The 26348-nt window shown below is 37.8% G+C and overlaps 1 protein-coding gene across 7 annotated transcripts in view; it reads left to right on the forward strand.

The window, feature by feature from the left end:
- LOC135223690 (uncharacterized) overlaps positions 1–26348 on the forward strand; it is a 171259-nt gene that overhangs the window by 110857 nt on the left and 34054 nt on the right. For 6 of the 7 annotated variants that reach the window (XM_064262390.1, XM_064262394.1, XM_064262392.1 and 3 more), the window contains exons 6-7: positions 8297–8371; positions 25052–25231. In XM_064262390.1, the coding sequence (XP_064118460.1) occupies positions 8297–8371; positions 25052–25231 (255 nt within the window). The remainder of the gene's footprint in view (positions 1–8296; positions 8372–25051; positions 25232–26348) is intronic. The other variant, XM_064262396.1, reaches the window with a different exon arrangement.

Here is a 26348-nt window from a genome sequence, read left to right on the forward strand (position 1 = left end):
TAGATTAGTTAAGATCAGTTATTATTCTCACAATAAATGTACAAAGTATAGGGGCCAAGAGTGTAAGAGAGGTTACCAGCATAAAATGTCAAGGATGGGATTAGCAACAGTGGAAGATCTCTAAATCTAATTCTGAAAAGTTGGATAGGGACAGAAAGAGGAAGGCGGCCCTTAGATTACAAAATATGGCGAGCTTAGAAGCCATTCCTTTGCCAGTAGAAGCAGAGCATAGCACTGCTTCTTTCCTTCTGATTCCTGCTATCTCCCTCATTCTTAGTCCTCCTCCTCCTTTACCACATACTCCATAGCCAGCCTCAAATCTAGGTTCGACAAGAAATTTGATTTTCAAGCTAACTCTGTAATTGAATTGGAATCGTCTTTCAGAGTATTTGTAGAAAAATGAACAGATGTCAGTGCAGGGCCTAAGTGTTAGTGTTGTCCTGTAGGAGGTGGCTGTCCATCCCACCAGTGCTCCTAGATGAAGGTCACTGTCCTGCTCCCCTGCACTGGGGAGAGAACTTACCGTAGGGCCAAGAGAAGCTGCTGGGGTATGCCCATGGGCAATCGCCCTCCTCCTTCAACCCTGTTGTATGGTCCTAGGCTGCAACAAAGCACCCCTGGAAAGGCATCTCAGTGAGTGGTGTTAGTTTGTCCTCGGACTATGAAGTGTCTTCCCCCGACAAGAAGCGCCAGTGGCAACGTCTGGTTGCCTCTCGACCTCTAAAGAGGCATACTTCACTTGTGGACAGCTCCCCACTGCCTGTCAAGAAGAATAAGGAGCATGATGCAAGTCTGCACCTTCTTGCTGCTATGCTGTCGCACCTCATGGGACAGCCCAGAGTCTCTGGGTTTTTTCGATCATCCGGTGGTGGCCTCCAAGCAGTCGACCATTGAAAGCAACTTCTCGCTTCTGAACGTCAGTTGACTCCCAGACACAGCGCCACACTTCCCATCTCCTGTCCACCAGCTGTAGGACGTTTAGTGCCAAAGGTGGGGTGCATGGCGCCACCTTCTCCTTCGCTACACACATCTGCTCAAGAGGACCCTACTTTGGCTTCGATTCAACGACAGATTAGTGACCTGATGGGATTCTTGAAGAAGGCCACATTTTTTAAGAGTGGGGTTGCCTCCTTGTCACCCCTTTCATTTGACAAAGAAGAAGCGGATCATGACTTCACCCCCTCTTCAGCATATTCGAGCCTGCTGAAGTATTTTTTTAATTTTTTTTGCCAACTTCCAAGACTTTTTTGAATCTTCACCACTGACTTCGCCTGCTTAACTTTTCTGATGGGGAAAAGGACAAGTGATAGCTGCCTTCCAAAGCTAGTCCTTTCTTCCTCCTTGAAGAGAAGATTGAGGGAGGCTCTTAAAGAAGAGGTATCGCTTTTATACCACCAGGGAAGCTCCTTCCTCAGAAGTTTCTGCCTCCTCTCGAAGGGACTTCTCTGGTTTGTTTAATGCTACGTAACGTGCCACCTTCACTTCGGCCAAGGCCATGTTCTCCTCCCCGGGTCTGGACCACCTCATCAGGAACTTTTTTAAGATTTTGGAGATATTCAGTCTCCTGGATTGGATGGTTAGTGTGCTGGCTAGGAAGATTGAAGATTGTCCTGTCCTAGCAGAGAATTTTGGAGCAGATTGGCTGGGTGTCTTTGTCTTGCATGGGCAAGGCAGTTAGAGATGGCTCAGCAGAACTGGTGTTGCTCTTCATTGGAGTACTGAAAAGTGAGAGTTATGGTGCTCGTTTGCTACAAAGGGAGTAACAACCAAGCAAGACCTGCCCTATTATTCTTTCCACTGGACAAGTCACATCTGTTCCTGCAGGAGACAGTCGAGCAAGTGTTGTTGGCTTTTTAGAAGAAGTTGATGCACGATCTTCTGGTGCAGTCAGCAAGATTGAAGGGGCCTTCGTCTGCTGTCGCCAAGTCCTTCTCTCCATTGCAGCAGCAGCCCTTTTGGGGAGGAAGGGCAAAACCCCAACCCAGATCCAGGACTAACTTGCATCCCTCGTCAAAGCCAGTGAAGAAAACCTTGTTCAAGCCAGCCAACAAGTGAGAATCTAATCCTCTGCACCTCTGTTGGAACAAGACTTCACCTCTTCTGGGAGGACTGGAGTCAGAGAGGGTCAGATCCTTGGGTAGTTTGCGTCTTGAAGATGGGTTATCCAATCCTTTTCAGAGAGAGGCCACCTTTGTCCAAGATGCCTATCTTTGACAGCATACTCAATAGGATCGGAAAAGGTTTTGGCTCTTTCCCAGGAAGTCAAGCCACTGATTCAGAAACGAGCAATAGAGGAAGTTGTAGACCAGAACAGGGAAGGTTTTTACAACAAGCTACTCGTAGTCGCTAAGTCATCGGGGGCTGGAGGCCTGTTGTGGACGTCAGAGCCTTGAATCTGTTGAATCGCACAGTTATGTCCTCTCTCCATTAGGAAGACTGGATGGTCACCCTGGACATGGAGGACATTTATTTTTACGTCCTCATTCATTCAGCTTTCAGGAAATTTCTGCAATTTGTTTTCTGAGAGAAAGTTACAGTATCGGGCCCTGTGCTTTGGCCCATCCACCACCCCTGAAGTTTTCACCTGGGTTCTCTCTTCCCTGGGCAAGTGGCTCCATCTCAGGATGACTTGCTCCTGCACTCCCCTTCAGAGGATTCCTTATATAGGGGTGACTCTGGACACTCAAGCTTTTTGGGTTACTGATCTATTTAAAAGCAAACTGGTGTTAGAGATTCAGCTGGACTCAATAGCCTTCCTGAACATCGCAAATAAAGTAAGACCTTCGATGGTGGCTGTGGATAGAAATACTCCAGGAAGAAATATCTCTCCTCCCTTTGAACCCCAACTTAAGAGTTCTATTCAGATGCATCAGACATAGGTTGGGAGGCACTTCTAGGAAGTCGGAAAGTTGCCGGAAAGTGGATACCCAAGAAAAGATGTCAGGGAGCTGAAGGCGATTCACATAGGCCTTCAGGCCTTTACTCCGCTGGTCTTCAAAAGATTGTTATGGTGTATGCAGTCAATATCACGGCTCTTTCGTACGTTCATAAGCAGGGGGAACTCACTCCTTCACCCTCTGCGAGATAGGCTGAGAACTTCTCTGAGGAGAGAAATACCAAGTGAAGCTTTTTCCTCTCTTCATACAGGGTATAATGAATGTATTAGTGGATGAGCTGAGAGCTGGGTCAATCCCATCAAGTTCTTCTGATGGAGTGTACTCTGAACTCCAAAGTCTGTCTTGATTTGTGGAGATTATGGGGCAAACCTGCCACAGAACTTTTGGCCACTTTAAGAAACAATCATCTTCTGGTTTTTTGCTCCCCAGTTCCAGATCCTCTAGCTTTGGTGACAGACGTGAGGTTACTGGATTGGATGGGACTGGACATAGTATATCCATTCCCTCCCTTCGTTCTCATCTGGGAAGTTCTAAACGAAATCTATTCCCATAAGAACATGTTGATGACTTTATTGGCACCATTCTGGCCCAGAAAGGAATGGGTCACAGACCTTCTGCATCTTGTAGTTGACTTCCCCAAGTTTCTTCCTTAAAGACAGTCACTTCTAAAGCAATCCAACTTCTTCAGGTACCATCAAGGATTGTCAGCTCTGGCCCTGACAGGGTTCAAACTGTCAGGAGCCTTATCAGAGCTAAAGGATTTTTGCTCAAAGCTGCAGAAGCTATTGCTAGATAGCAAGAGAGCTGCTTCTAGCAAGCTCTATCAATCCAAATGGGCAATTTTCAGAAGATGGTGTGGCTCTTAGATTTTCTGCTTCATCCTAGGAATACTAGAAAGTTATCCCCTGCTACATTTAGAGGCTACAGATCCATGCTTAGCTCATTGTTCAAGCATAGAGGCCTAGATCTGTCCTGTAATCAAGACATCAGTGATCTTAGATACTTTGGGGCAGTCCCATGAAATCTGGCCGTGGTTTTAAAGGGGTTATTGAGCCCTCCATTTGAAACTTTATGCTCTGCTTCACTCAAGAACCCCAATAAGAGGACTCTTTTCTTAGTAGCGTTAGCCTTGGCTAAACATGTTACCAAAATCCAGGCGTTGGAGAAGAATGTTGGATTCCCTCGAGGAGACACAGTATGCTCTCTCTCCATGTACTTCCTTGCCAAGAATGAGGAGGGATCTAAGCCCTGGCCCCACTCCTTTATCATTAAGAGTTTAATGGAAATTCTCAGGCTAAAGGAGGAGAGGCATCTATGTCCTGTGAGGATGCTTAGATACTACATTTAGATGACAGAGAAAATAAGAGGGTCTTCAAGCCATCTTTGGTGCTCCATAAGGAATCCTTCACACCTGCTTTCTAAGAATGCCCTCTCGTTCTTTCTAAGAAATCTTATTATGGAGGCTCATTTATACATACTACAAGGAAACTCTTATTAAAGTTAAAGCTCATGAAGGGTGAGCTGTTGCCACATCTCTCGCCTTCTGGCATAACATTTTGTTATCTTCAATTCTCCAATTTAGATTTTGGAGATCCAAGTCAGTTTTCACCTCTCATTACTTGAGGGTCTTCAAAGCAGTTTTCGAAAACTGTAGTATATTAGGGCCTTTATCTGTGGCTGGCATGGTGTTGGGAAAGGAAGCATAGGGGCCCTTCTGTTCCACTTCTGTCTCCTCACCTTGTTATAAGGTGTGCTGAGTTTATAAGAAGCTGGGGTTTACAACATACCTGAGTACCCTCCAGTTTTATTTTTATGATGAGGGTTGTGGTTTTGTTGGTATTAGGGTAGGTGAGGGTGTAATTTTATTCTGGTCTTTGCCGAGAACAAGGACAATATTGTTTTTCCACCATGGCTGCAAAGTTCCTACTTAAAGTATGGGTGAAATGACCATTACTGCCTCGCCTCCTGCAGGTTAAGAGAGTGCCGACCAGAGGCAATAATCACCTGCAGCAGCTCTCTTACTAGGTAAGGTACAGAAAGTGTTGACACAATGCTAGCAGACTTTCTGTTTCAAAGTCATTATATAATTTTTAATGTTTTGAAGTAGTTTATGTCCATGATTTCCACCTTCCTTATAATGTGGAGTAAAGCTGTATAAATGCTTGGTAAGTCTCTTGGGTAAAAATTTATTTTTATGATAAAATAATGTTTTACCTATACGTACTTACCAAGCAATTACATGACCAAAAGATCAAAGCCGTCCCTCCTCCCAACAGACGGACATGGCAGCTCAACGAATTGTTAGTTTGCTAAGCTGTACCTGGCAACCCTGAAAGTGGTGTGTCCCGTTCACCTACATTAGCGATAATGGTGCCACCACTAAATTTGAAGTTTGGCTTGCTGTGAGATGAAACTTTCAGCTACATAATTGTTTGATAAGTTCTATATGTAAAACATCATTTTATCATAAAAATATCATATTTGAGAATTAGTACTTTAAATAATTATATATATATAATATATATATATATATTTATATATATATATAATATATATATATAGATATATAATATATATATATACACACATATACACACACACATATATTATATATATATATATATATATACATATACATATCATAAATATAAAATATATAGATATATATATATACTATATATATACATATATATATATATATATATATATATATATATACAAATACATACATATATATATATAAGTATATATATATATATATATATATAGTTATATATATATATATATATATATATACATACCATACATATTATATATATATATAATATTATATATTATATATATATATATATATATATACATACATATATATATACATAACATATATATATATCATACATATATATATATATACACCTATATATACATACATATCATATATATATATAGTATATACATATATAATATATATACATACACATATATACATTACATACATCCATATTATCATACATCACATATATATATACATACATATATATATACTACATATATATATACAAATTATACATATATACATACATACATATATACTATACATACATATATATATATATATATATATTATATATATATATATATATATATATATATATATATAACATATATATATACATACATATATAAACAGTAGTATGTATGTATTTAGTCAGGAAAATTATATGAAAATACAGAATATTGTCTTGAATAAAAATCTGTAAGTACACCGCAAATAATTTACAGATAGGTTCCACAGAAAAATCTGTGTGTGACTCCATGAATTGCGACTCCATGAATTGCAAGACAGTGAATAGCGGGGGTTGACTGTACTTACCAGAGATTGAATAAGCAACAGAAAAGTGTCACCATCATTTGGTGGTGACTTTGTATCATATAGTAGCCCAGAATATAACATGCCAAATTTTGTTCAGAGTTAGTGTACGACTTGAGTTGAACTACACTCTGTTGGTTGCTCAGTTTTTTGTAATGGGTTCATTGCTTTTACATCAAGGTGCTTGTTCCTAATGGCCGTTGTTCTTGCTGTAGTCGTTGTACTCTTTCTTTGAGACCATTTCTTGGGACTTCATTTTCATCAGTTGTCCAGCAAAAATCAGTTAGTGATATTTCACTATTTCCTTCAAACTAGTGTTTCCAGTTCTTGACAGCCCTGTGAATTGGATATTTAGACCCAGTTGTCTACCTAATGACAATATTTTCTAGCTCTTATGATTTCTCATAAAAGTACTTACATAAGTGCACATATCTTGACTCCCTTCATTGGGGTAGGCTATTTTTTTAATATTTTTATGTTCATATAACTGTTGAATGTGTGCTAGTATTCTTGATGTGTACTATTATTCTTGATGCATACAGGTTACTACCTCCTATAGAAATGCTGCAGAGCCTAGATGTTTTATGTTAGAATTTCCATGTTGACTTGTCATTACGAGGGCATGTTATTTTATATTTTTAATTTCCTTTCATTGTAACATTTTGTGATGGCTATCTAAGTAGCACAGTAGACCCCTGTAATTGCATTCTCGACATATGCGAACTCACATATTCCTGGATTTCTGCCTAATATTCGCTGGAAATTCGCATATCCGCAGTATTTTTCTATGAGAAATATCCATAAATGACTGCACAGGCAGTCCTCAGTTATCGGTGGATTCGGTTATCAGCGATCCAGTTGTATGGCACTTGTCAAACGCCATAAAATCGACAATTTATGGCGTTATAACAGGCCAAGTTCCGGTTACTGGTGCCATATGGCGCCATAACATACCTATCAGAGGCACCATAAGGGTGCTTATGGCACCAATACAGGCAGTCCCCAGTTATTGGTGGTGGTTCTATTCCAAGGGGTATGGCAATAAGTGAAAACTGCCATTAACCGAAACTCAAGTGATTTATGGTGACATAATGGCGCCAATAAAAGGATATCGGGACCATAAGCATCCTTGTGGCACGCCAGAAGATGCCTTATGGCATCGATAACCGAAACTCTTCCTGTTATAGTGCCATAAATCACCGATTTTATGGCATCAGACAAGCCCCATAAAACCGGATCGCTGAGAACAGAGTCTGCCGACAACCGGGGACTGCCTGTAACTGGTTGTCAGCACCATAAGTGCCATTATAGGACCATAAATCTCTTGAGTTTTGGGTAATGGCGGTTTTTGCTTATTGGCACACCCCCGGGAACGGAACCTCCACAGATAACTGAGGACTGCTTGTATTTTAATTTCAGTTTCATGATTTAATGCATTTTTTGTGATAAAAAAATAAAAAAAACAGGTATAAGACTTTTTGGTGGGTTTATCTTGAGTTTGAATTATGAAAATAGGCAGTTCTAAGCATTTTAAAGTGGTTCTAAGTATTGCATCCCCCACAAATTTGAGGGGTCCACTGTATTCCCTAACATTTGTGTAGGCACATTGATTTGATATGTTTTGTTTTTTTATACTATTCTGGTTAATTTTTTTTTTCTGTAAGTGATTTACATATTTTACAATTAAAGGACATGACCTTTTTCTGGAGAAATGGTATGTTGTGGGTCATGCACTCTCTGGATAGGGGTCAGGGTCTAGCCTTTGCGCTAATGGAACCTAATTGCTGTTTAAAAGAATATTTTGACTTCTTGATGGTGTGTTTCACTCCCATTTGTAGATTGAAGAATGTGAAATTTCTAGTATGTATGCTTAGAAACATTAAGCTTTTTTAAGAATAGATTTTAAAGCTTTTGTTGAAGCAGTGGACAAGCAGTTGAAATACAAATTGGCTATGTACCCTAGAGATTTTATGGTTCTGATTGTGCTGTATTATATATCTGATTCAATTTCTCATTTCTTTATTGTTAGCATGTTGGTGTTCAGTTTCATATGCTTCCCACATCACCCAGTGGAACATTCAATTCTCAGGATATCCTCAGTCGAGTAAGGGATTTGAATGTGTGTTGTCCATTATGTGCTTTTTAGACTATTGGAAATACAATTCAGTCAGCAATAACACTTTATATTAAATATGTTTTATCCTCTCCATTTTATGATTTTTTTTTCTTTGTAATTGTTTCTGTTTTGAAGCTTTGTTTAAAAGAAAATTAGGAGTGTAAAAGATCCACCTCAGAACTGAACTGAAAACTGAAACAATCAGATTAGTAAGTTTTCTCCAAGATCTGAGGTTTTTAAAAGATATGTACAAAACATTTTTAGTGTGTGTGTTTGTGTATGTTATTCTAATATAGATCCAAAGATAATTATAAAAAAAGGTGAGAAAAGCTCTATGGTAATTAGATGAACTTTAACAAAGAATGCAGTACATATACTTAAAACTATTTTCTGTTCAAGCTAATTTAGTAAAAGATATGACACATTTTTAAATGTTTGTATTTTTCATAGCTAACATACCTGAGGTTTTAACAGTAGGATATTTTTTAAGTGCCAGCTAGTAACCGGTTAAACACCGTCAAAGATTGTAAGCAAGGAATCTGTGAGATCTGGCAGCTCCTACACGTACAAGGTGAAAGCTGGTCAGAGACGGCACACTACCTTCTGACGTCTTAAGTCTTTTCCCAACCCAGGAAATATAACATAGAGAGAGGTGGGCAGTAAACATTAAGACCTCAGGTTTGTTAGCTATGAAAAATACAAATTGACTAAAAAATTTGTTATTTGTTCATATGAAGAATAAACCTTCAATCTTAACAATAGGATAGACTTATACTTGGTGGGAGGTACAAGTATCCTAAACCAACTGGGAGTTAAGCCACCTGACCACCCCTCTATGGATAAACAGATATCTAACAACTCAGCCCATCTGGATTGATGTACAATGATATATATATTATATTATATATTTATAATATATTATATATATATATTATATATTAGATCACTAATATATATATTATAGATTTATATATAATATATATACCACACTAAGCAATATGATAATATATATATATATAAATAATATATATATGATAATATATATAATCGGATATATATATATATATAGTATATGATATATGTTATCATGTAATAGTGGTGATAATGTATATGTTTATATGTATATGTAATATATATATAATATATATCATATATATAGTATATATCATATATAATATATATATATAATAGATTATATTATAATATGATATAGAATAATATTATTTATTATAATAGATCATATATATATAATATAATATATAATATAATGTATTATAGCACATATATATTATTATACATATAATATTATAATCCTTATATATATATATAGAGATCTATAGATATTATATATTATGTATTATATAGGATTATAGCCTATATGTTATTATATTTTATATAATTATATATATATATATAGTAAGATATATGTGTGTGTGTATTATATATATATAAGATATTATATATATATATATATATATATATATATATATATATATATATATATTATATATATATATATATATATATATATATATATATATATATATATATATATGTATGTATTATATATATATATATATATATATATATATATATATATGTATATAATTTTATATTTTATATATATATATATATATATATATATATATATATATAATATATATATATATATATATATATATATACAGTGGTACCTTGAGATACGAGCGTCCTGTGATACGAGTGCTTTGAGACCCGAGGTGGAATTCGGTCCAAATTTTGCCTTGAGACCCGAGCTGTGTCCCGAGACCCGAGTTGGTTCGGGGACGCCACCGCTAGTTGGCGTTCACGGGCAGCATCAGCTGGGAGCATCCCACGAGCTCACTCGCACGTGTGGCCGACAGATTTAAGTTTGTGTTTTTGTGAGCTGTACTTGTGTTTTCGCTGTTTTTTCACGAATTAGTGAAACTTTGTTTTTTACCTACCATCATGGGGCCAAAGAAAGTACATGCAAAGGAGAGTGGCGAAAGAAGAAGAATGCTGCCGATAGAGGTAAAGCGAGAAATAATAGAAAAACATGAGCGTGGTGTACGAGTGATGGAACTGGCCCGGGTGTATGAGCGTAGCACATCGACCATTTGTACCATCCTAAAGCAAAAGGATGCCATCAAAAGTGCAAAAACAGCTAAAGGAACTACAATTCTGTCGCAATTAAGGACAAATGTCCATGAAGAAATGGAGAAGCTGCTCTTGGTATGGTTGAAGAGAAGGAACTAGCGGGAGATACAGTGGCGGAGAGTATAATTTGCGAAAAGTCTCGCGTTATTTACGCAGATTTGAAGAAGGAAGAGGCATCAACTTCAGAAGGGGGAGCAGAAGACACGTTTAAGGCAAGTCGTGGGTGGTTCGATAATTTTAAGAAAAGTGGCATTCATTCGGTGGTGAGGCATGGTGAAGCTGCGAGTGCCGATGTAAAGGGAGCTGAAAGGTACATCGTCGAGTTCGCTGAGCTTATTGAGGAGGAAGGCTACATCCGCAACAAGTCTTTAACTGCGATGAGACGGGATTATTTTGGAAAAAAAAATGCCACGGAGGACATACATCACCGAAGAGGAGACGAAGATGCCAGGCCATAAACCCATGAAGGACCGTCTGACCTTGCATTGTGTGCAAATGCTAGTGGTGACTGTAAGTAAAGCCACTGCTAGTCTACCATTCTGAAAATCCTCGAGCGTTCAAGTCACACAAAATTCTGAAAGAAAAACTGCACGTAATGTGGCGCGCCAATGCAAGGGCATGGTTACGCGGCAGTTCTTTACAGATTGGGTAAACCTCGTCTTCGGTCCTTCAGTGAAGGAATATCTTCAAAAGAATAACCTCCCACTGAAAGCCTTATTAATTTGGATAATGCTCTGGCCCACCCACCTGGTCTTCAAGATGACATTCTCGAGGAGTTCCAGTTTGTGAAAGTCCTCTACCTCCCACCCAACACGACTTCCATCCTGAAACAACCAATGGATCAGCAGGTTATTGCAAATTTAAAAGCTTTTCACCAAAGCACTTGTTCCGCCGATGCTTTGAGGTGACAGAGAACACCAAGCTTACCCTTTGAGAGTTTTGGAAAGAGCATTACAATATCGTCGTATGTGTTTACGTTATCATTGTAACGCGGGCCATGGCAAGAGGTAACGAGACGAACCTTGAACTCGGCGTGGAAAAAGCTATGGCCTGATGCTGTTTCAGAGAGGGACTTCGAAGGGTTCGTACCCCAAGCAACGGTGGAGGAGATTGTGTCCCTCGGAAAGTCGATGGGTCTGGAGGTAGATGAGGGCGACGTCAACGAACTCCGTCGAGGAACATGAGGAGGAACTCTCAATTGAGGAGTTGAAGGAGCTGCAGGTGATGCAACATACGAAGGCCCTGCAAGAGATTAGCAGCTGTAGCGAGGGGGAGGAAGAGCCGGAGGAAGTGATTCCTACAAGTCAAATTAAAGACATGTTAGCAATGTGGGAAACACTTTCGAGTTTCATTGAACAGAAACATCCAGAAAAAAGTTTCGACTAGTTGTGCTTCAGCGTTATTTAATGACACTTGTTTGACTCATTTCCGGAACATTCTAAAAGGGAGGCAGAAGCAAAGCTCTTTGGATAAATTTTTTGTTAAAGAGAAGCGCAAATGAAAGTGCCGAAGTGATTCTAAAAGGCAGAAACAAGTGCTGATTAAACTTACGTATCGCTTAGGTTAAGTTTTTAAGTTTAAAGTGCATTTAGGTATTTTTTCAAATTTAAGTTGAGGAAAGTGCAAATTTTTATTAAAGTTAAGGAAATGCAGTTTTAGTTTACATTTTAATGTTATCATTTTGTGTTCGAAAAATGCTGTTTACGTAACGGGACTAGCCCCTCCCTGCTCCCTCCTCCTCCTCCGCCACTCGACTCCGTTTAGCCAGCCGCACTCGCCTGTCAGCAAGGTAGATTACGTGTTCTTAACTGTTTGTTGTGTTACGTAACTTGTTATTCATTGCGAAATTTTAGTTTTAGTTTACATTTTAATGTTCATTTTTCATTTTCTGTTAGGAAAATTCCTGTTTATGTAACGGGACTAATGTAGCCCGTCCACTCCCCTCCCCCTCCTTCACTCGCCCTCCTCCCTTAGCGCCCGCACGCGACTGTCACCAAGGTTAGATTAAATTAACTTTTTCTTTTCTTTATTTTACTTTAAGTTCTATTCATTACTAAAATATATTACTGTATATTTTTTTGTACTATATTTCTACATTTATATGTGTGTTTTCTTCATTATTTACGATGGTTTGGGGGGTATATTTCATAGGTCTGGAACGGATTAAATACATTTCAGTTAATTTAAATGGGAAAAATTGATTTGAGATACGAGTTTTTCGAGTTCCGAGCCGGGTTCCGGAACTAATTAATCTCGTATCTCAAGGTACCACTGTATATATATATATATATATATCTATATATATATATATATATATATATCTATATATATATATATATATATATATATATATATAATTTTATATATATATATATATATATATATACATACTATATATTTATTTATTTATTTATTAGTCCACACATCAAAGGGCAATATAGTAGGATATATACTATATATATATATATCTATATATATATATATATATATATATATATATATATATATATATATATAGATATATATAATATAGTCCACACATCAAAGGGCAATATAGGCAGGAGAGGGGCACAGGAACATATACTCATCCAGTAGATACATTATTGTCAACGCATTTCTTGACCCATGGTCACATCATCAGCACATCTATATAAAAAGGAGTATCCGAGCACATAATTAGAAGAAACTTACATAAAGCATAAGAAAACTTCAAATGGAAACTAAGTTGAAGTTAAATACTGAATCACACTTAAATACATTTACACATTAAAAACCAAGAAAGCTTAAAATGATCCTTGAAAAAACTGAACTCAATAAAAGAAAAAAAAAAAGGTAAATACGAACTTAAAATGAAGAGCAAGGCGCACCTCTCAAAATGACAGAGACAAACACTAAAAGAATAAACAAGAACAGAAAAAGAAGGCGGACAAATATAAACAAACAAGCTAGTTATGCTATGTACAGGGGAACAGCCGATGATTGGTAATTTAACGTAGGTACAATTCTTTTTATTAACACTTTCCAAGAGAAGCAGCTCTCCAGGTTCCTTGGCTTAGCCAATTATTTTGAAGTTGTCGTATTTGATCGATGTCTTGCAACTTCTAGCGTGCGATCTTATATTGGAAAGTTCGGGATTAGACAATCTGCAGCCTGTACGATAATTCATGCCCATGTGAGAATCGGCCCTGACCTTGAGGAGATGCTGAGTCAAACCAACGTAATTCCCTGAACTACATCCTGGGCACTTGTACTCTCATACGACGCCCAACGTCATCAAAGGACAGAAAAAGGAGCCAAAAATGAACTCTTAATCTTGAAAATTAAGTGTGCTGTGATTTTTTAAAAAACTATTTTCCGTTTCGGCGCTCACTTGCCAACACCGCCGGCATACGGGAGACACTTTTGGAAATACCGGCTCAGCGTTTAAGGGTTAAAGGCCTCTTTAAAAAATAACTATCCAAGGAAGATTGCTTCTGCCTGCTTTTCAAAATGTTCCTGAAACGACTCCAGCAAATGTCATCGAACTGCACAAGCATAAGACCTGTGTAGGCCTTTTTGGGGTGTGTCTTTTCTACAAATGATTGCACTTTATGAAAAGCAGCTGGAACATCCTTAATTTCTGCCGTTGTCATAGGGTCCTCCTCCTCCTTGCCGTTGCTAGAGAACTCTTCTTGAATGATGTTATGTTGCATGGCCTCATCCGTCGTAAGCTCCTCTTGGTGCTCCTGGATAAGGTCATTGATGTCGTCCTTGTCGACGACCAGCCCCATGGACTTGCCGAGTGCAACGATCTCGTCAAGATCTGGTTGTGAAACAGTTTCAGGATCGTCAACTGCTTCTGAATCTGCATCAGCTTTCCCCACATCGAATCCCTCAAAGTCTCGGGCGGATACGGCATCAGGCCAGAGTTTCCTCCGCGAAAAATTCAAGGTTCACCTCGAAACCTCCTGCCAAGCTTGATCGATGAGTCGGATGCATATCACGATATTGAATGCTCCTTTCAAAATTCACGCAAGGTGAGGTTTGTGGTATCGGTGATGTCGAAACATCTTCTTGAAAAGATGTTTTGTATACAGCTTCTTGAAGTTCGATATTACTTGCAGGTCCATGGGAAGGAGGAGAGGGGTGGTTTTAGGCAGAAGATAAAGAACTGTGATAAAAGAATACTCTGCTAGGATATCTTCCTCGAGGCCAGGGGGGTGAGCAGGGGCATTGTCCAACAACAGCAGACATTTCAGAGGGAGGCGCTTCTCTTCCAAGAATTTTTTTACTGTTGGGCCGAAACACAGATTTACTCACTCGGTGAACAAAAGTCTCGTTACCCAGGCTTTCGCATTAGCCCTCCACATCACTGGAAGCTTCTCCTTTAGCACTTTGTGGGCCTTGAAGGCTCAAGGAGTCTCGGAATGATACACAAGTAGGGGCTTCACCTTACAATCCCCACTGGCATTAGAACAAAGTACAAGAGTAAGTTTGTCTTTCATAGGCTTATGTCCGGGTAGCTTTTTCCCTTCCTCTGGGATGTACGTCCGACGAGGCATTTTTTTTTCCAGAGGAGGGTAGTCTCGTCACAGTTGAAGACTTGCCGAGAACTGTAGCCTTCCTTGATTGTCATCTTGTCGAACATCTTAATAAAGGCTTTGGCTGCCTTCGTGTCCGAGCTGGCAGCCTCCCCATGCCACACCACCGAATGGATGTTAGTTCGTTTACGAAATTTATCAAACTAACACCAAGAAGCCTTGAAGTCTGGGGTTGGCGTCAATGTCCCTTCTGGTGCTGGCCTTCTGGCAGATTGCCATCTCGGTTAATGAATCGCCAGTGATTTCTTTGTCCTTAATCCATACAAGAAGCAGCCTCTCCATCTCATCATGCACATGGCTCCTCTTGTTGGACAAAATAGTCACACCCTTGGAAGGTGTAACTGCTTGGATGGCTTCCTTCTGCTTAAGGATGGTGCCTATCATCAACGGATCTCGGACATATTCCTTAGCGATCACACTCATCTGCATGCCAGCTTCATACTTTTTAATTATCTCCATCTTTGTCTCCTTAGAAAGCATCCTCTTCTTTCCGTGAACTTCAGCAACATTCTTGGGACCCATGGCTAATAACGTAAGTAATTAAGTTCACACACAACACGATAAAGTAACTTATACAAACTACAAAGAAAGTGAAATCACTAACACGAATTTACGTTAACAACCGAAATCTTTGTGAACGAACGAATTCCATGTGTGTACAATAACACTGATGTGATGAAATGCTTGAAGGACGCCTTTACTTAGAGGCATGATGGGATAGATTCTAAAAATAGGAGAGCAGGATCTTACGGCGGTGACTAGCATCAGGAACCAAAGGGAGAGTGGGAGGATGCTGGCGAGTCTATTGAGTTGGCGGCGCACAAGTTTTAAAATTGTTCTTGGCAGCCCGGGTGAATTTTGGTTTACAGTACATACATCCTTTCGCAGCCTGAATTATTTTCGTACACAGAAGCAAAAAAATCTTCGTCTTTGCTTTCGTAACCTGGATTTTTCGTACATAGAGACTTTCGTATGTAGAGGTTCCACTGTAAATTTATACTTTATATATGTATTTTACTGAAATCTATTTAATTACAAAACCTTAATATTATACATTCTCTCACTCACATATATTTTACTTAAATCTATTTAATTATAAAACCTTAATATTATACATTCACTCTCTCTCTCTCACACAATACGTTTTATGGTGTTCTACACTCACCAATGACAGTAGTAGTATCTTGAGACTTTACTCCAGTAATGATGACGATGACGATGACGAACCTGTGCAGTTCGATGAATGTGATGATGAATGATGAAGGTGTTACTGCATAGGTATAATGAGGCCCTTAAATCAGTTTGGAAAGCGCCACATCGTCAGATATCGGCGCTGGTTCGTCAACATTTGCTTTAGAGAGAGGCGAAGAGGTTGGTGGTGGCAGAGAAGCTCCCACTCCACTTGTAGAGGCCTCAGGTTCACTCAAAGGTTCTTCTGCTGGAGGGGCTGATGGTGTAGCTGGGGTTTTTACCTTGGAGAAGAACATGGTGATGGGTAGTTGCTGTCGTTTTTTCTTTTGCTGCAAAATGCCTTTATACAAGGACATAACCCCGTCAACACAGTTGCTAAACTCGACAGCTCGAACCATATTATCATCGATGTCATGCAAATCATTGCATTGCCCTTGCCACATTGCACAATTGTTGCAGGTTCTCCTGGGTAAGGCCACGCTCTTATATTTCTTTGTCTTACTCTTCTTCACTTTCTTCTTCACTTGCAGACTTCGTCATCTCAAGGAGGTCTTCATCTGTTAGTGGGTCTGAGTGGCCATCAATAAGGCCGTTGACGTCTTCTTCTGTCGTGTCAACGAATCCTTCATCCCTGATGATGCGAGCCAGCCTCACCGCCTTCTCCACTGCCTAGTGATGAACTTCGTCAGGAGTGAAGCCTGCATAGTCATGCACCACGTTAGGCCATTATTTCTTCCAGCAAGAATTTATGGTCTCAGTTTTCATGTCCTTCAATGCTTGCTGGATATTAGTCAAGCATGACACAATGTTGTAGTTACACCAGTACTTTTTCAAGATTAAGCCTTCATCGTCGTCGTCACCTGCCGCGATAAGGCCCTCCATCGTGGAACGAGTGTAGAGTGCCTTAAAGGCACGAATGACATCTTGATCCATTGGCTGAATTAGGGATGTGGTGTTAGGGGGCAGAAACTCGATCTGAACCCCATCATATTGCAGGTCTGTTGCATGGCCTCCAGCACAGTCCATCAAGAGAAGGACCTTAAAAGAGAGGCCCTTCTGAGCCAGATACAGGTTCACCTTGGGAATGAAGCAATGGAGGAACCATTCAAGGGTCAGGGCTTTCATTATCCAGGCCTTAGAGTTATGCATCCAATACATGGGGAGCAGAGCCTTATTTTTGTTTTTTTAAGGCCTGTGGATTTTTGGCCTTATAAATAAGGCCTGGCTTAAGCATAAAGCCTGCAGCATTGCCACACATGATGAGAGTGACACGGTCCTTGTGGGCCTTGAAGCCTGGCCTCTTCACTTCATCCTTGAAGAGGAATGTACGAGAAGGTATCCTCTTCCAAGAGAGGCCTGTCTCGTCCATGTTAAAAAATTTGCTCAGGGAGTTAGCCGCCATCACTGATGAGCTTAGGAAACTCATCCTCCACGTAACGATGAGCAGCATCGGTTTCGGCAGAGGCAGCCTCACCATACAAAGGCCGTATCTTTTTTGAAATTTATCGAACCAGACTTTGGTGGCTGTAAAGCCTCATCCTCGAGGAGGCAAATCACTCATGGCAGAGCCAGTACTGGTTTCAGGTTTGTCAGGATCATCTTCAGTGGTTTCTTCAGCATCTCCTTTGTCATCGTCATCAGGCAAGGTTTGATCATAGAAGAGATTTGGCCTTTGTCCTGATCATATTAGTGTCCAAACTCACGTTTTTTTCCTGCAATCAGCAACCCACAAGGCTAATGCAGCTTCTATTTTCATAATTCTTTTATTACATGGAGTTGCCACATATTTTGCTTCTTTATTGAAGCTTATTGCATCAGTTTTGTAGATGCCAGCTTCGTCATTTTTTATGTAGTGCACTGTCGATTCATTCTTTGGTATAGTAAATGTTTTGTAATTTTATTGATAATTATATTTCTGATATTTTTAGTAGACATCAAAGAAAATTGTTGAACCTTGGTGTTGTTATTCCTGAATTCCAGCGAAGAAACAAGTGTATTTTTAACAACTGTTTTATCAAAGAGAGAAAGTTTTTACTTTCTTTTGGGTTGGATTTCTGGCTTCCGTCTTTTAGACCCAACTATGCCAGATTTTTCATACCTTTTGAGGTGTTATTCCAAAGACTGATGAAGTTAGATTTTAATGAAAATATAGGTAATATTCAACAGAAAATTTCCAACCTAACTCATAAAACTTCCTCAATCTTAAAACTAACTGGACACCATTTTTTAGACCAAATAATAGCCCCTCGTTCTCTATCTAAATTTTAGCGGGATTACTGTCTAAGTTAAGTAACAATGAATATTCCTTAAGAGATGCGGATATGAATTTCACCAATTAATCACCAAGCAAGATGGGGACTTATTACATGGTCAGCTTCGACGTTGAGTCCCTCTTTACAAATGTTCCACTTAATGATACTATTAATATTATACTTGATAGAATTATATATATATATATATATATATATATATATTATATATATATATATATATATATGACTGGTAAAAGTGTTCTGTAACAACAGAATTCCATCTAATAAAAGGAGCCCATAAAAACACAAAATGTAGAGAGAAAAGTACTATATTTCAGAGACTGCTGTCTCTCTCTTCCAGGTATATGAATGAGAAAAGTTTACAGAAAAGGTGGTATTTATACCAAGAGATTCGTCCACAAGTAAGCCAATTTAGGTCACCCCCGCTGATAATCTTCCTTTAATCTTCTTAAGCGTTGGTTGAATGAACACTGCGTCGACGATGTCCGATGTCAATTCCCTTTGAGATGTTTCATTACCTGCTTCTCTTTTATTAAGGCCGATTCCATCATTTGACTCTTGTACCGGCAGTTGCTGCTATAAATTACACCATGACATATTTCAGTTTATTCTATGGTTATGTTCATTTATATGATTGAAAATAGCCGAGTTCTGTTGTCCATACCTAACTGACCGTTTGTGTTGTATTAATCTCTGGGAAGTGATTTACCTGTAAATCCGATGTAAGATTGGTCACAGTCCTGGCATGGGATCTCATATACCCCAGTCTTTGGGCGATGTCTTTTGTTGGACGTTAATCAGGGATTTGGCTAAGGTATTTGGGTAGGTAAATGCAAAAGGGTTGGATTTCCCAAGGGTGTGAGTTACTCTCTTAATCGTCTCCAGGTGGGGTTTTTAATTTTTATTTTTTGTTGGGAATGTGTCTCTGGTCTTGTCTTTAGGGGGTCGGTAGAAAATTACGTTTGCTTTTTTGAATTGCTTTCTCAATTATATGGTCAGGATACTTTAAAGATGAAAGTTGCTTGCGAATTAGTTCAAATTCTTTTTCCAGGAAAATCTGGGGAACAAATTCGTAAGGCTCTTAAGAATAGGTTGCTAGCTAGACCTATCTTGATAGTATTGTCATGATAGCTAAAGTAGTGAATATATGAAAGTGAGAAGGTTGGTTTTCTGTATATGGTAAATTTGTATTCTGTCGTGTCTCTGATTATTAAAACATCAAGAAAAGGAATTTGTTTTGTGTCTGTTCCCATTCAACTTTTTTAAAATTTGATGCTGGGCACTAATGCGTTTAATTTTGAGAGGAATTCATTAAAATTACCCCACTTATTATCCCAAAACCCAAAATGTTAGTATGTCATCCACGTATCTCATCCACAGCATGTTTTTGGGTTTTATTGCATTTATTACTGTAGTTCAAAGTATTCCATGTACAGATTGGCTAAAATAGGACTTAAAGGACTACCCATACTACACCCGAATTTTTGCTTGTAGAATGATTCCCCGAATGAAAATACGTTATTAGATGCACATAATTCAACTAAACTTTATTATTTTTGTCAAGTGCCAAAGGGAAATGATCTGAATAGGGGGATAATTTTTCCTTAAACTGAAGAACGTCCTGTACTGGTACTTTTGTGAATAGGGGAGTCTACGTCAAGGCTTAAAAGTTTTATGTTGTGAAGTGGTATATGTGCTTCTCTGAATTTGTGACAAAAGTCTTCCGAATGTTTGATGTGACTGGGAGAAAAAGTGCCTAAAAAAGGAGAAAGGAGCCCAGCTAACCATTTAGAAATTTTGTAATTGAAAGCTCCGGCGCATGAAACGATGGGTCTGAATGGAAGATTGTCTTTTGTGAGTTTTGGGGAAGACCATAAAAGTAGGGTAATTTAGGATTAATTACTTTAAATTTCTCTAATAGTTCAATACTCTCTTTGTCTTTGGCCAATTAATCTTACTTTCCGAAAAAATTCTGTGGGAACGTTCTGGAGGGGATTTTTCGTCAGTTTTTCGTAGTATTTGTTGTCGCTAAGGAGCTGGTTGATTTTGTCGAGGTAGAAGTCTTTGTCCATTATTACAATTTTGCCGTCTTTGTCGGATCTACTTATTATAACATCTAACTTTTTTAGCGAGTGGATGGCTATCATGAATCTGCGGGGAACAGGATATTTCTTATGAAGGTCAGTTTAAAGCATTTAGTAACACTCCTTTTAAACATATCTCTTCACGGCTGTAGTTTTTGTCAGATATGAATTTATCAAAAGCCACTATGAAGTCTAGGTTGTTTTGCGGTCTGGCATTAGGGCAAAGGATAAGCCTAAATTTAAAACTAAATGTTGATTTACAGAAGTCAAGCAGTTTTTTCCGCAAGTTTTGAAAAAAGACAAATGGAACAGACTACACCGCTGAAAAACCAAAACACTTTTTGGAAGAATGCCTCAAAGAACAAGTACTTCCAAAAAATGTACGGATTCGGGAGATGGACTCTGCAATCAAACCCCTTCCCTCTATCCACACAAGATTTTCCTGGAAGAAAGAATCACCAACACGAGAAAGAAACGACATCTTCGTGCTACGCAGAGTGATATATGGAACTCAATCTAATCTCTCGCCTCCTCACTACGGACCACGTATACAGGTATCTGATTTCATTCTGTTCCGACATTGCTGCCTATAATAGCGTGACTCATTCCAACAGACTTTTTACGCAAGTTAAATAACCTAATAGATAATAGCGCATGGAATAATCTTGAACAACAAGACAAAGTTTTAAACTTATCCAACACCCCCTTACTGTAAATCAACATTTAGTTTTAAATTTAGGCTTATCCTTTGCCCTAATGCCAGACCCGCAAAACAACCTAGACTTCATAGTGGCTTTTGATAAATTCATATCTGACAAAAACTACAGCGTGAAGAGATATGTTTAAAAGGAGTGTTACTAAATGCTTTAACTGACCTTCATAAGAAATATCCTGTTTCCCCGCAGATTCATGATAGCCATCCACTCGCTAAGAAAGTTAGATGTTTATAATAAGTAGATCCGACAAAGACGGCAAAATTGTAATAATGGACAAAGACTTCTACCTCGACAAAATCAACCAGCTCCTTAGCGACACAAATTACTTACGAAAAAACTGACAAAAAAATCCCCTCCAGAACGTTCCCACAGAATTTTTTCGGAAAGTAAGATTAATTGGCCAAGACAAAAAGAGTATTGAACTATTAGAGAAATTTAAAGTAATTATCCTAAATTACCCTACTTTATGGTCTTCCAAAACTCACAAAGACAATCTTCCATAAGACCATCGTTTCATGCGCCGGAGCTTTCAATTACAAAATTTCTAAATGGTTAGCTGGCCTCCTTTCTCCTTTTTAGGCACTTTTTCTCCAGTCACATCAAACATTCGGAAGACTTTTGTCACAAATTCAGAGAAAAGCACATATACCACTTCACAACATAAAACTTTTAAGGCCTTGACGTAGACTCCCTATTCACAAAAGTACCAGTACAGGACGTTCTTCAGTTTTTAAGGGAAAAATTATCCCCCTATTCAGATCATTTCCCTTTGGCACTTGACAAAATAATAAAGTTAGTTGAATTATGTGCATCTAATAACGTTATTTTCATTCGGGGAATCATTTCTACAAGCAAAAATTCCGTGTAGTATGGATAGTCCTTTAAGTCCTATATTTTAGCCAATCTGTACATGGATACTTTGAAACTACAGTAATAAATGCAATAAACCCAAAAACATGCTGTGGATGAGATACGTGGATGACATACTAACATTTTGGGGAATAATAAGTGGGGTAATTTTAATGAATTCCTCTCAAAATTAAACGCATTAGTGCCCAGCATCAAATTTAAAGTTGAATGGGAAACAGACAACAAAATTCCTTTTCTTGATGTTTTAATAATCAGAGACACGACAGGAAATACAAATTTACCACCATATACAGAAAACCAACCTTCTCACATATATTCACTATTTAGCTATCATGACAATACTATCAAGATAGGTCTAGTAGCAAACCTATTCTTAAGAGCCTTACGAATTTGTTCCCCAGATTTCCTGGAAAAAGAAATTTGTTTGAACTAATTCGCAAGCAACTTTCATCTTTAAAGTATCCTGACCATATAATTGAGAAAGCAATCAAAAAGCAAACGTAATTTTCTACCGACCCCCTAAAGACAAGACCAGAGACACACCCAACAATAAAATAAAAATTCCCCACCTGGAGACGATTAAGAGAGTAACTCACACCCTTGGGAAATCCAACCCTTTTGCATTTACCTACCCAAATACCTTAGCCAAATCCTGATTAACGTCCAACAAAAGACATCGCCCAAAGACTCTGGGGTATATGAGATCCCATGCCAGGACTGTGACCAATCTTACATCGGATTTACAGGTAAATCACTTCCCAGAGATTAATACAACACAAACGGTCAGTTAGGTATGGACAACAGAACTCAGCTATTTTCAATCATATAAATGAACATAACCATAGAATAAACTGGAATATGTCACGTGTAATTTATAGCAGCAACTGCCGGTACAAGAGTCAAATGATGGAATCGGCCTTAATAAAAGAGAAGCAGGTAATGAACATCTCAAAAGGGAATTGGACATCGGACATCGTCGACGCAGTGTTCATTCAACCAACGCTTAAGAAGATTAAAGGAAGATTATCAGCGGGGGTGACCTAAATTGGCTTACTTGTGGATGAATCTTCTTGGTATAAATACCACCTTTTCTGTAAACTTTTCTCATTCCATATACCTGAAGAGAGAGACCGCAGTCTCTGAAATATAGTACTTTTCTCTCTACATTTTGGTGTTTTTTTATGGCTCCTTTTATTAGATAATATTATATTATATATAATATATATATATATACTATATATCATATATATATATATATATATTATATACATATATATATATAATATATACACATACATACAGACATACACATACATACATACATACATAAATACAACAACATAAATCATACATACATAACATACATACATACATACTCAAACCCACGAATAGTTAGAACTCCCTTCTAAAAAATGCTTATATTTGCTTATCTTGAAAGTTCAAATACCAAATGTATACATCAAATACATCATTGAATTGGTATTGTTAATATCATTTCAAAGTCATCTGAAATATTTTACCATTAGAAATATACAGAGAGAGAGAGAGAGAGAGAGAGAGAGAGAGAGAGAGAGAGAGAGAGAGAGAGAGAGACCAAATATATACCTTATCTAACATCCTACATCAAATTTACCTTAAATTATTATCATATTACTGTATTAATCTTATAGATTGTATTAATATAATTTCAAAGTAATTCAAAGTAATCTTGAACATTAGTACCCTTAAAGGCATATACATACATACATACACACTTCTAACGTTTGCAGCAGAGAGAGAGAGAGAGAGGAGAGAGAGAGAGAGAGAGAGAGAGAGAGAATGAGTTGTCCTTACAGTATTTAAAGAAGTGAAATGGAAAGGTTATTGTATTTAAAATACATATGAATTTTGTAATTACAGTTATAGTATTAATATTATACATATTATAGTATTATTGGAAAATATTAGAAATAAACTTATTACATACATGTACCATAAAAATTTTCTCATCTCAGAGAGAGAGAGAGAGAGAGAGAGAGAGAGAAATTGTATAAAAACTATTACAATCCTTGACCACTATATGGCACAATTCACCTCCCCTATCACATTACTTGACATATTTGACAGCTTCCCGAGCTCGAGCTTCTCTGGAGTTGAGAGAAGGTTGGGAAATTCAAACAAAGACGAGGGAAGAATAATTTTCATTTGAAATTACAGTTGTTATAATTATTATTATTATTATTATTATTTTATTATTATTTATTATTATTTTTTTTTTTTCCCCGATCACAGTCCTCCAATTCGACTGGGTGACTGGGTGGTATTTATAGTGTGGGGTTCCGGGTTGCATCCTGCCTCCTTAGGAGTCCATCACTTTTCTTAGTATGTGCGCTACTTGAAGGCCATGAAAGCGTGCTGACGAGTGATGAGCTTGTTAGAAAAATTTAGATCTGTCTTATGAAAGATTCAACCTTTTGTACATTTTGCCAATAAGGATTGCTCCATTTATCTTTTTTGTTTCATGCATTGTGCTTATGATTTTTGACTGGTAATTAGCATTTACAAGTGATAGTGTAATGAAATGTGTTATAGCTGACTTTACTGTATTCATAATGGAGTGATAGCTTTGAGGAGGGGATAGCTTTTGTGTGTGTTTATAGTAACTGAAATAGTTTATTTGAGTGCATGCAGTAATTGGTCAATTGAAAATGCTTTTGAGGTACAGCATTTTAATTTCACTTTATACCATATATATATATATTGTTAAAGTGAAGATATTGTACTTTTGTTAATGAAAATTTTTTTTTTCTTTTATTAGCTAGGTGGTGTGCAGCCTCATATCATTCCAACTGCTTCCGATGGAACATTCAATTCCCAAGAAATACTAAACCGTTTTAGAGATACTGATGTTCATTGTCCAAAAAGTGCTTTGGTTTGTATTGAAAATACTCACAATGTTTGCGGAGGAAAAGTTTTGCCCTGCCATTGGATTGATGAGGTAATTATGATAATTTAAATGTAATATCTATCTTTATTTTCATATAAAAATTCCTTGTCATGGCCTGTCTAGGTTTAGATCTTGAGTATTGAGAAACATGGGATATAGATGATGTTATATTAAATCCCATGGGGGAGTGGTACCTGTTGTGTTTTAAACAGTATACTGAAGTCAGTGCTATATTTCTTTGCAGCATCTCACCACATTTAACTTCATTGTTTCCATTACTTTTGATCCACTGCCTTGGCTTTCTTCTCATCCGTCAGTCCAAGGTCTGTCTTATGCCAGTTTTTTCAATTCTAAAGCCTTTGGATCATTTGTAGGATTGGACCATTAAAACTTCAACATTGTCATTGGTGTAATTGTAGTGTGTGTGTGCAATTATTGAAAATCAATATAAAGACCACCTAACATTTGAAGTATCTTGTTGGCCTTGCTCGAAGAATTAAGTTTTAAGAAATTGGATAGATAGATATGAGACTGAAATGAAAAGTTAGCTGAAGGCAGTATAATCCAGCTAGGTAATTTTGGATGTTTACTGGCATAACAAGAAGAAATAAGTGATATTTCAGAACATTTCATCTGTTAATGTTGAATTTCATTGGTACCTGACAATATTGTCTTTGTTTGATGGTGGCCGTTCCCATGGTCTGAGCGTGGAGAATTAGTAAAGATATCTGAGTCAAATATATTCATCAATAAAGGTATTGGACCAAATGACTTCTCGCTACATGTTAATATTCTATGTGCAAACTTGGATAATTTATGAATGATTATCAATAATTTTCTCCCAGCACAGGAAGGTGATGGTTCTAAACTATTAGTATGTCCTTTTAATTGCAAATGCGTACCACTTATATCTATTACTTATTTTTAAGCATTTTGGCTAATTCACTGAACAGTTGCACCAATATGCAAAGAATTTGTCTTGGGTTATCTGATGATGGGAACAATGAAAACCAGGGTACACCAAGTTCCCTTGTAATGATGTCTTGGGTGTTATTCCTGTTTCCCAAGTCTGATTTAGGAACTAGTAATTAAGAAGGAGTTGAGGTGAAGCCAGGCTTCTGAGCTAATAAGAAAGATGGATAGTACATCACTGGGAAAGAGTGAGGAC

The sequence above is a fragment of the Macrobrachium nipponense genome, chromosome 10 (assembly GCF_015104395.2).
Source record: "Macrobrachium nipponense isolate FS-2020 chromosome 10, ASM1510439v2, whole genome shotgun sequence".
NCBI classification, from domain to species: domain Eukaryota; kingdom Metazoa; phylum Arthropoda; class Malacostraca; order Decapoda; family Palaemonidae; genus Macrobrachium; species Macrobrachium nipponense.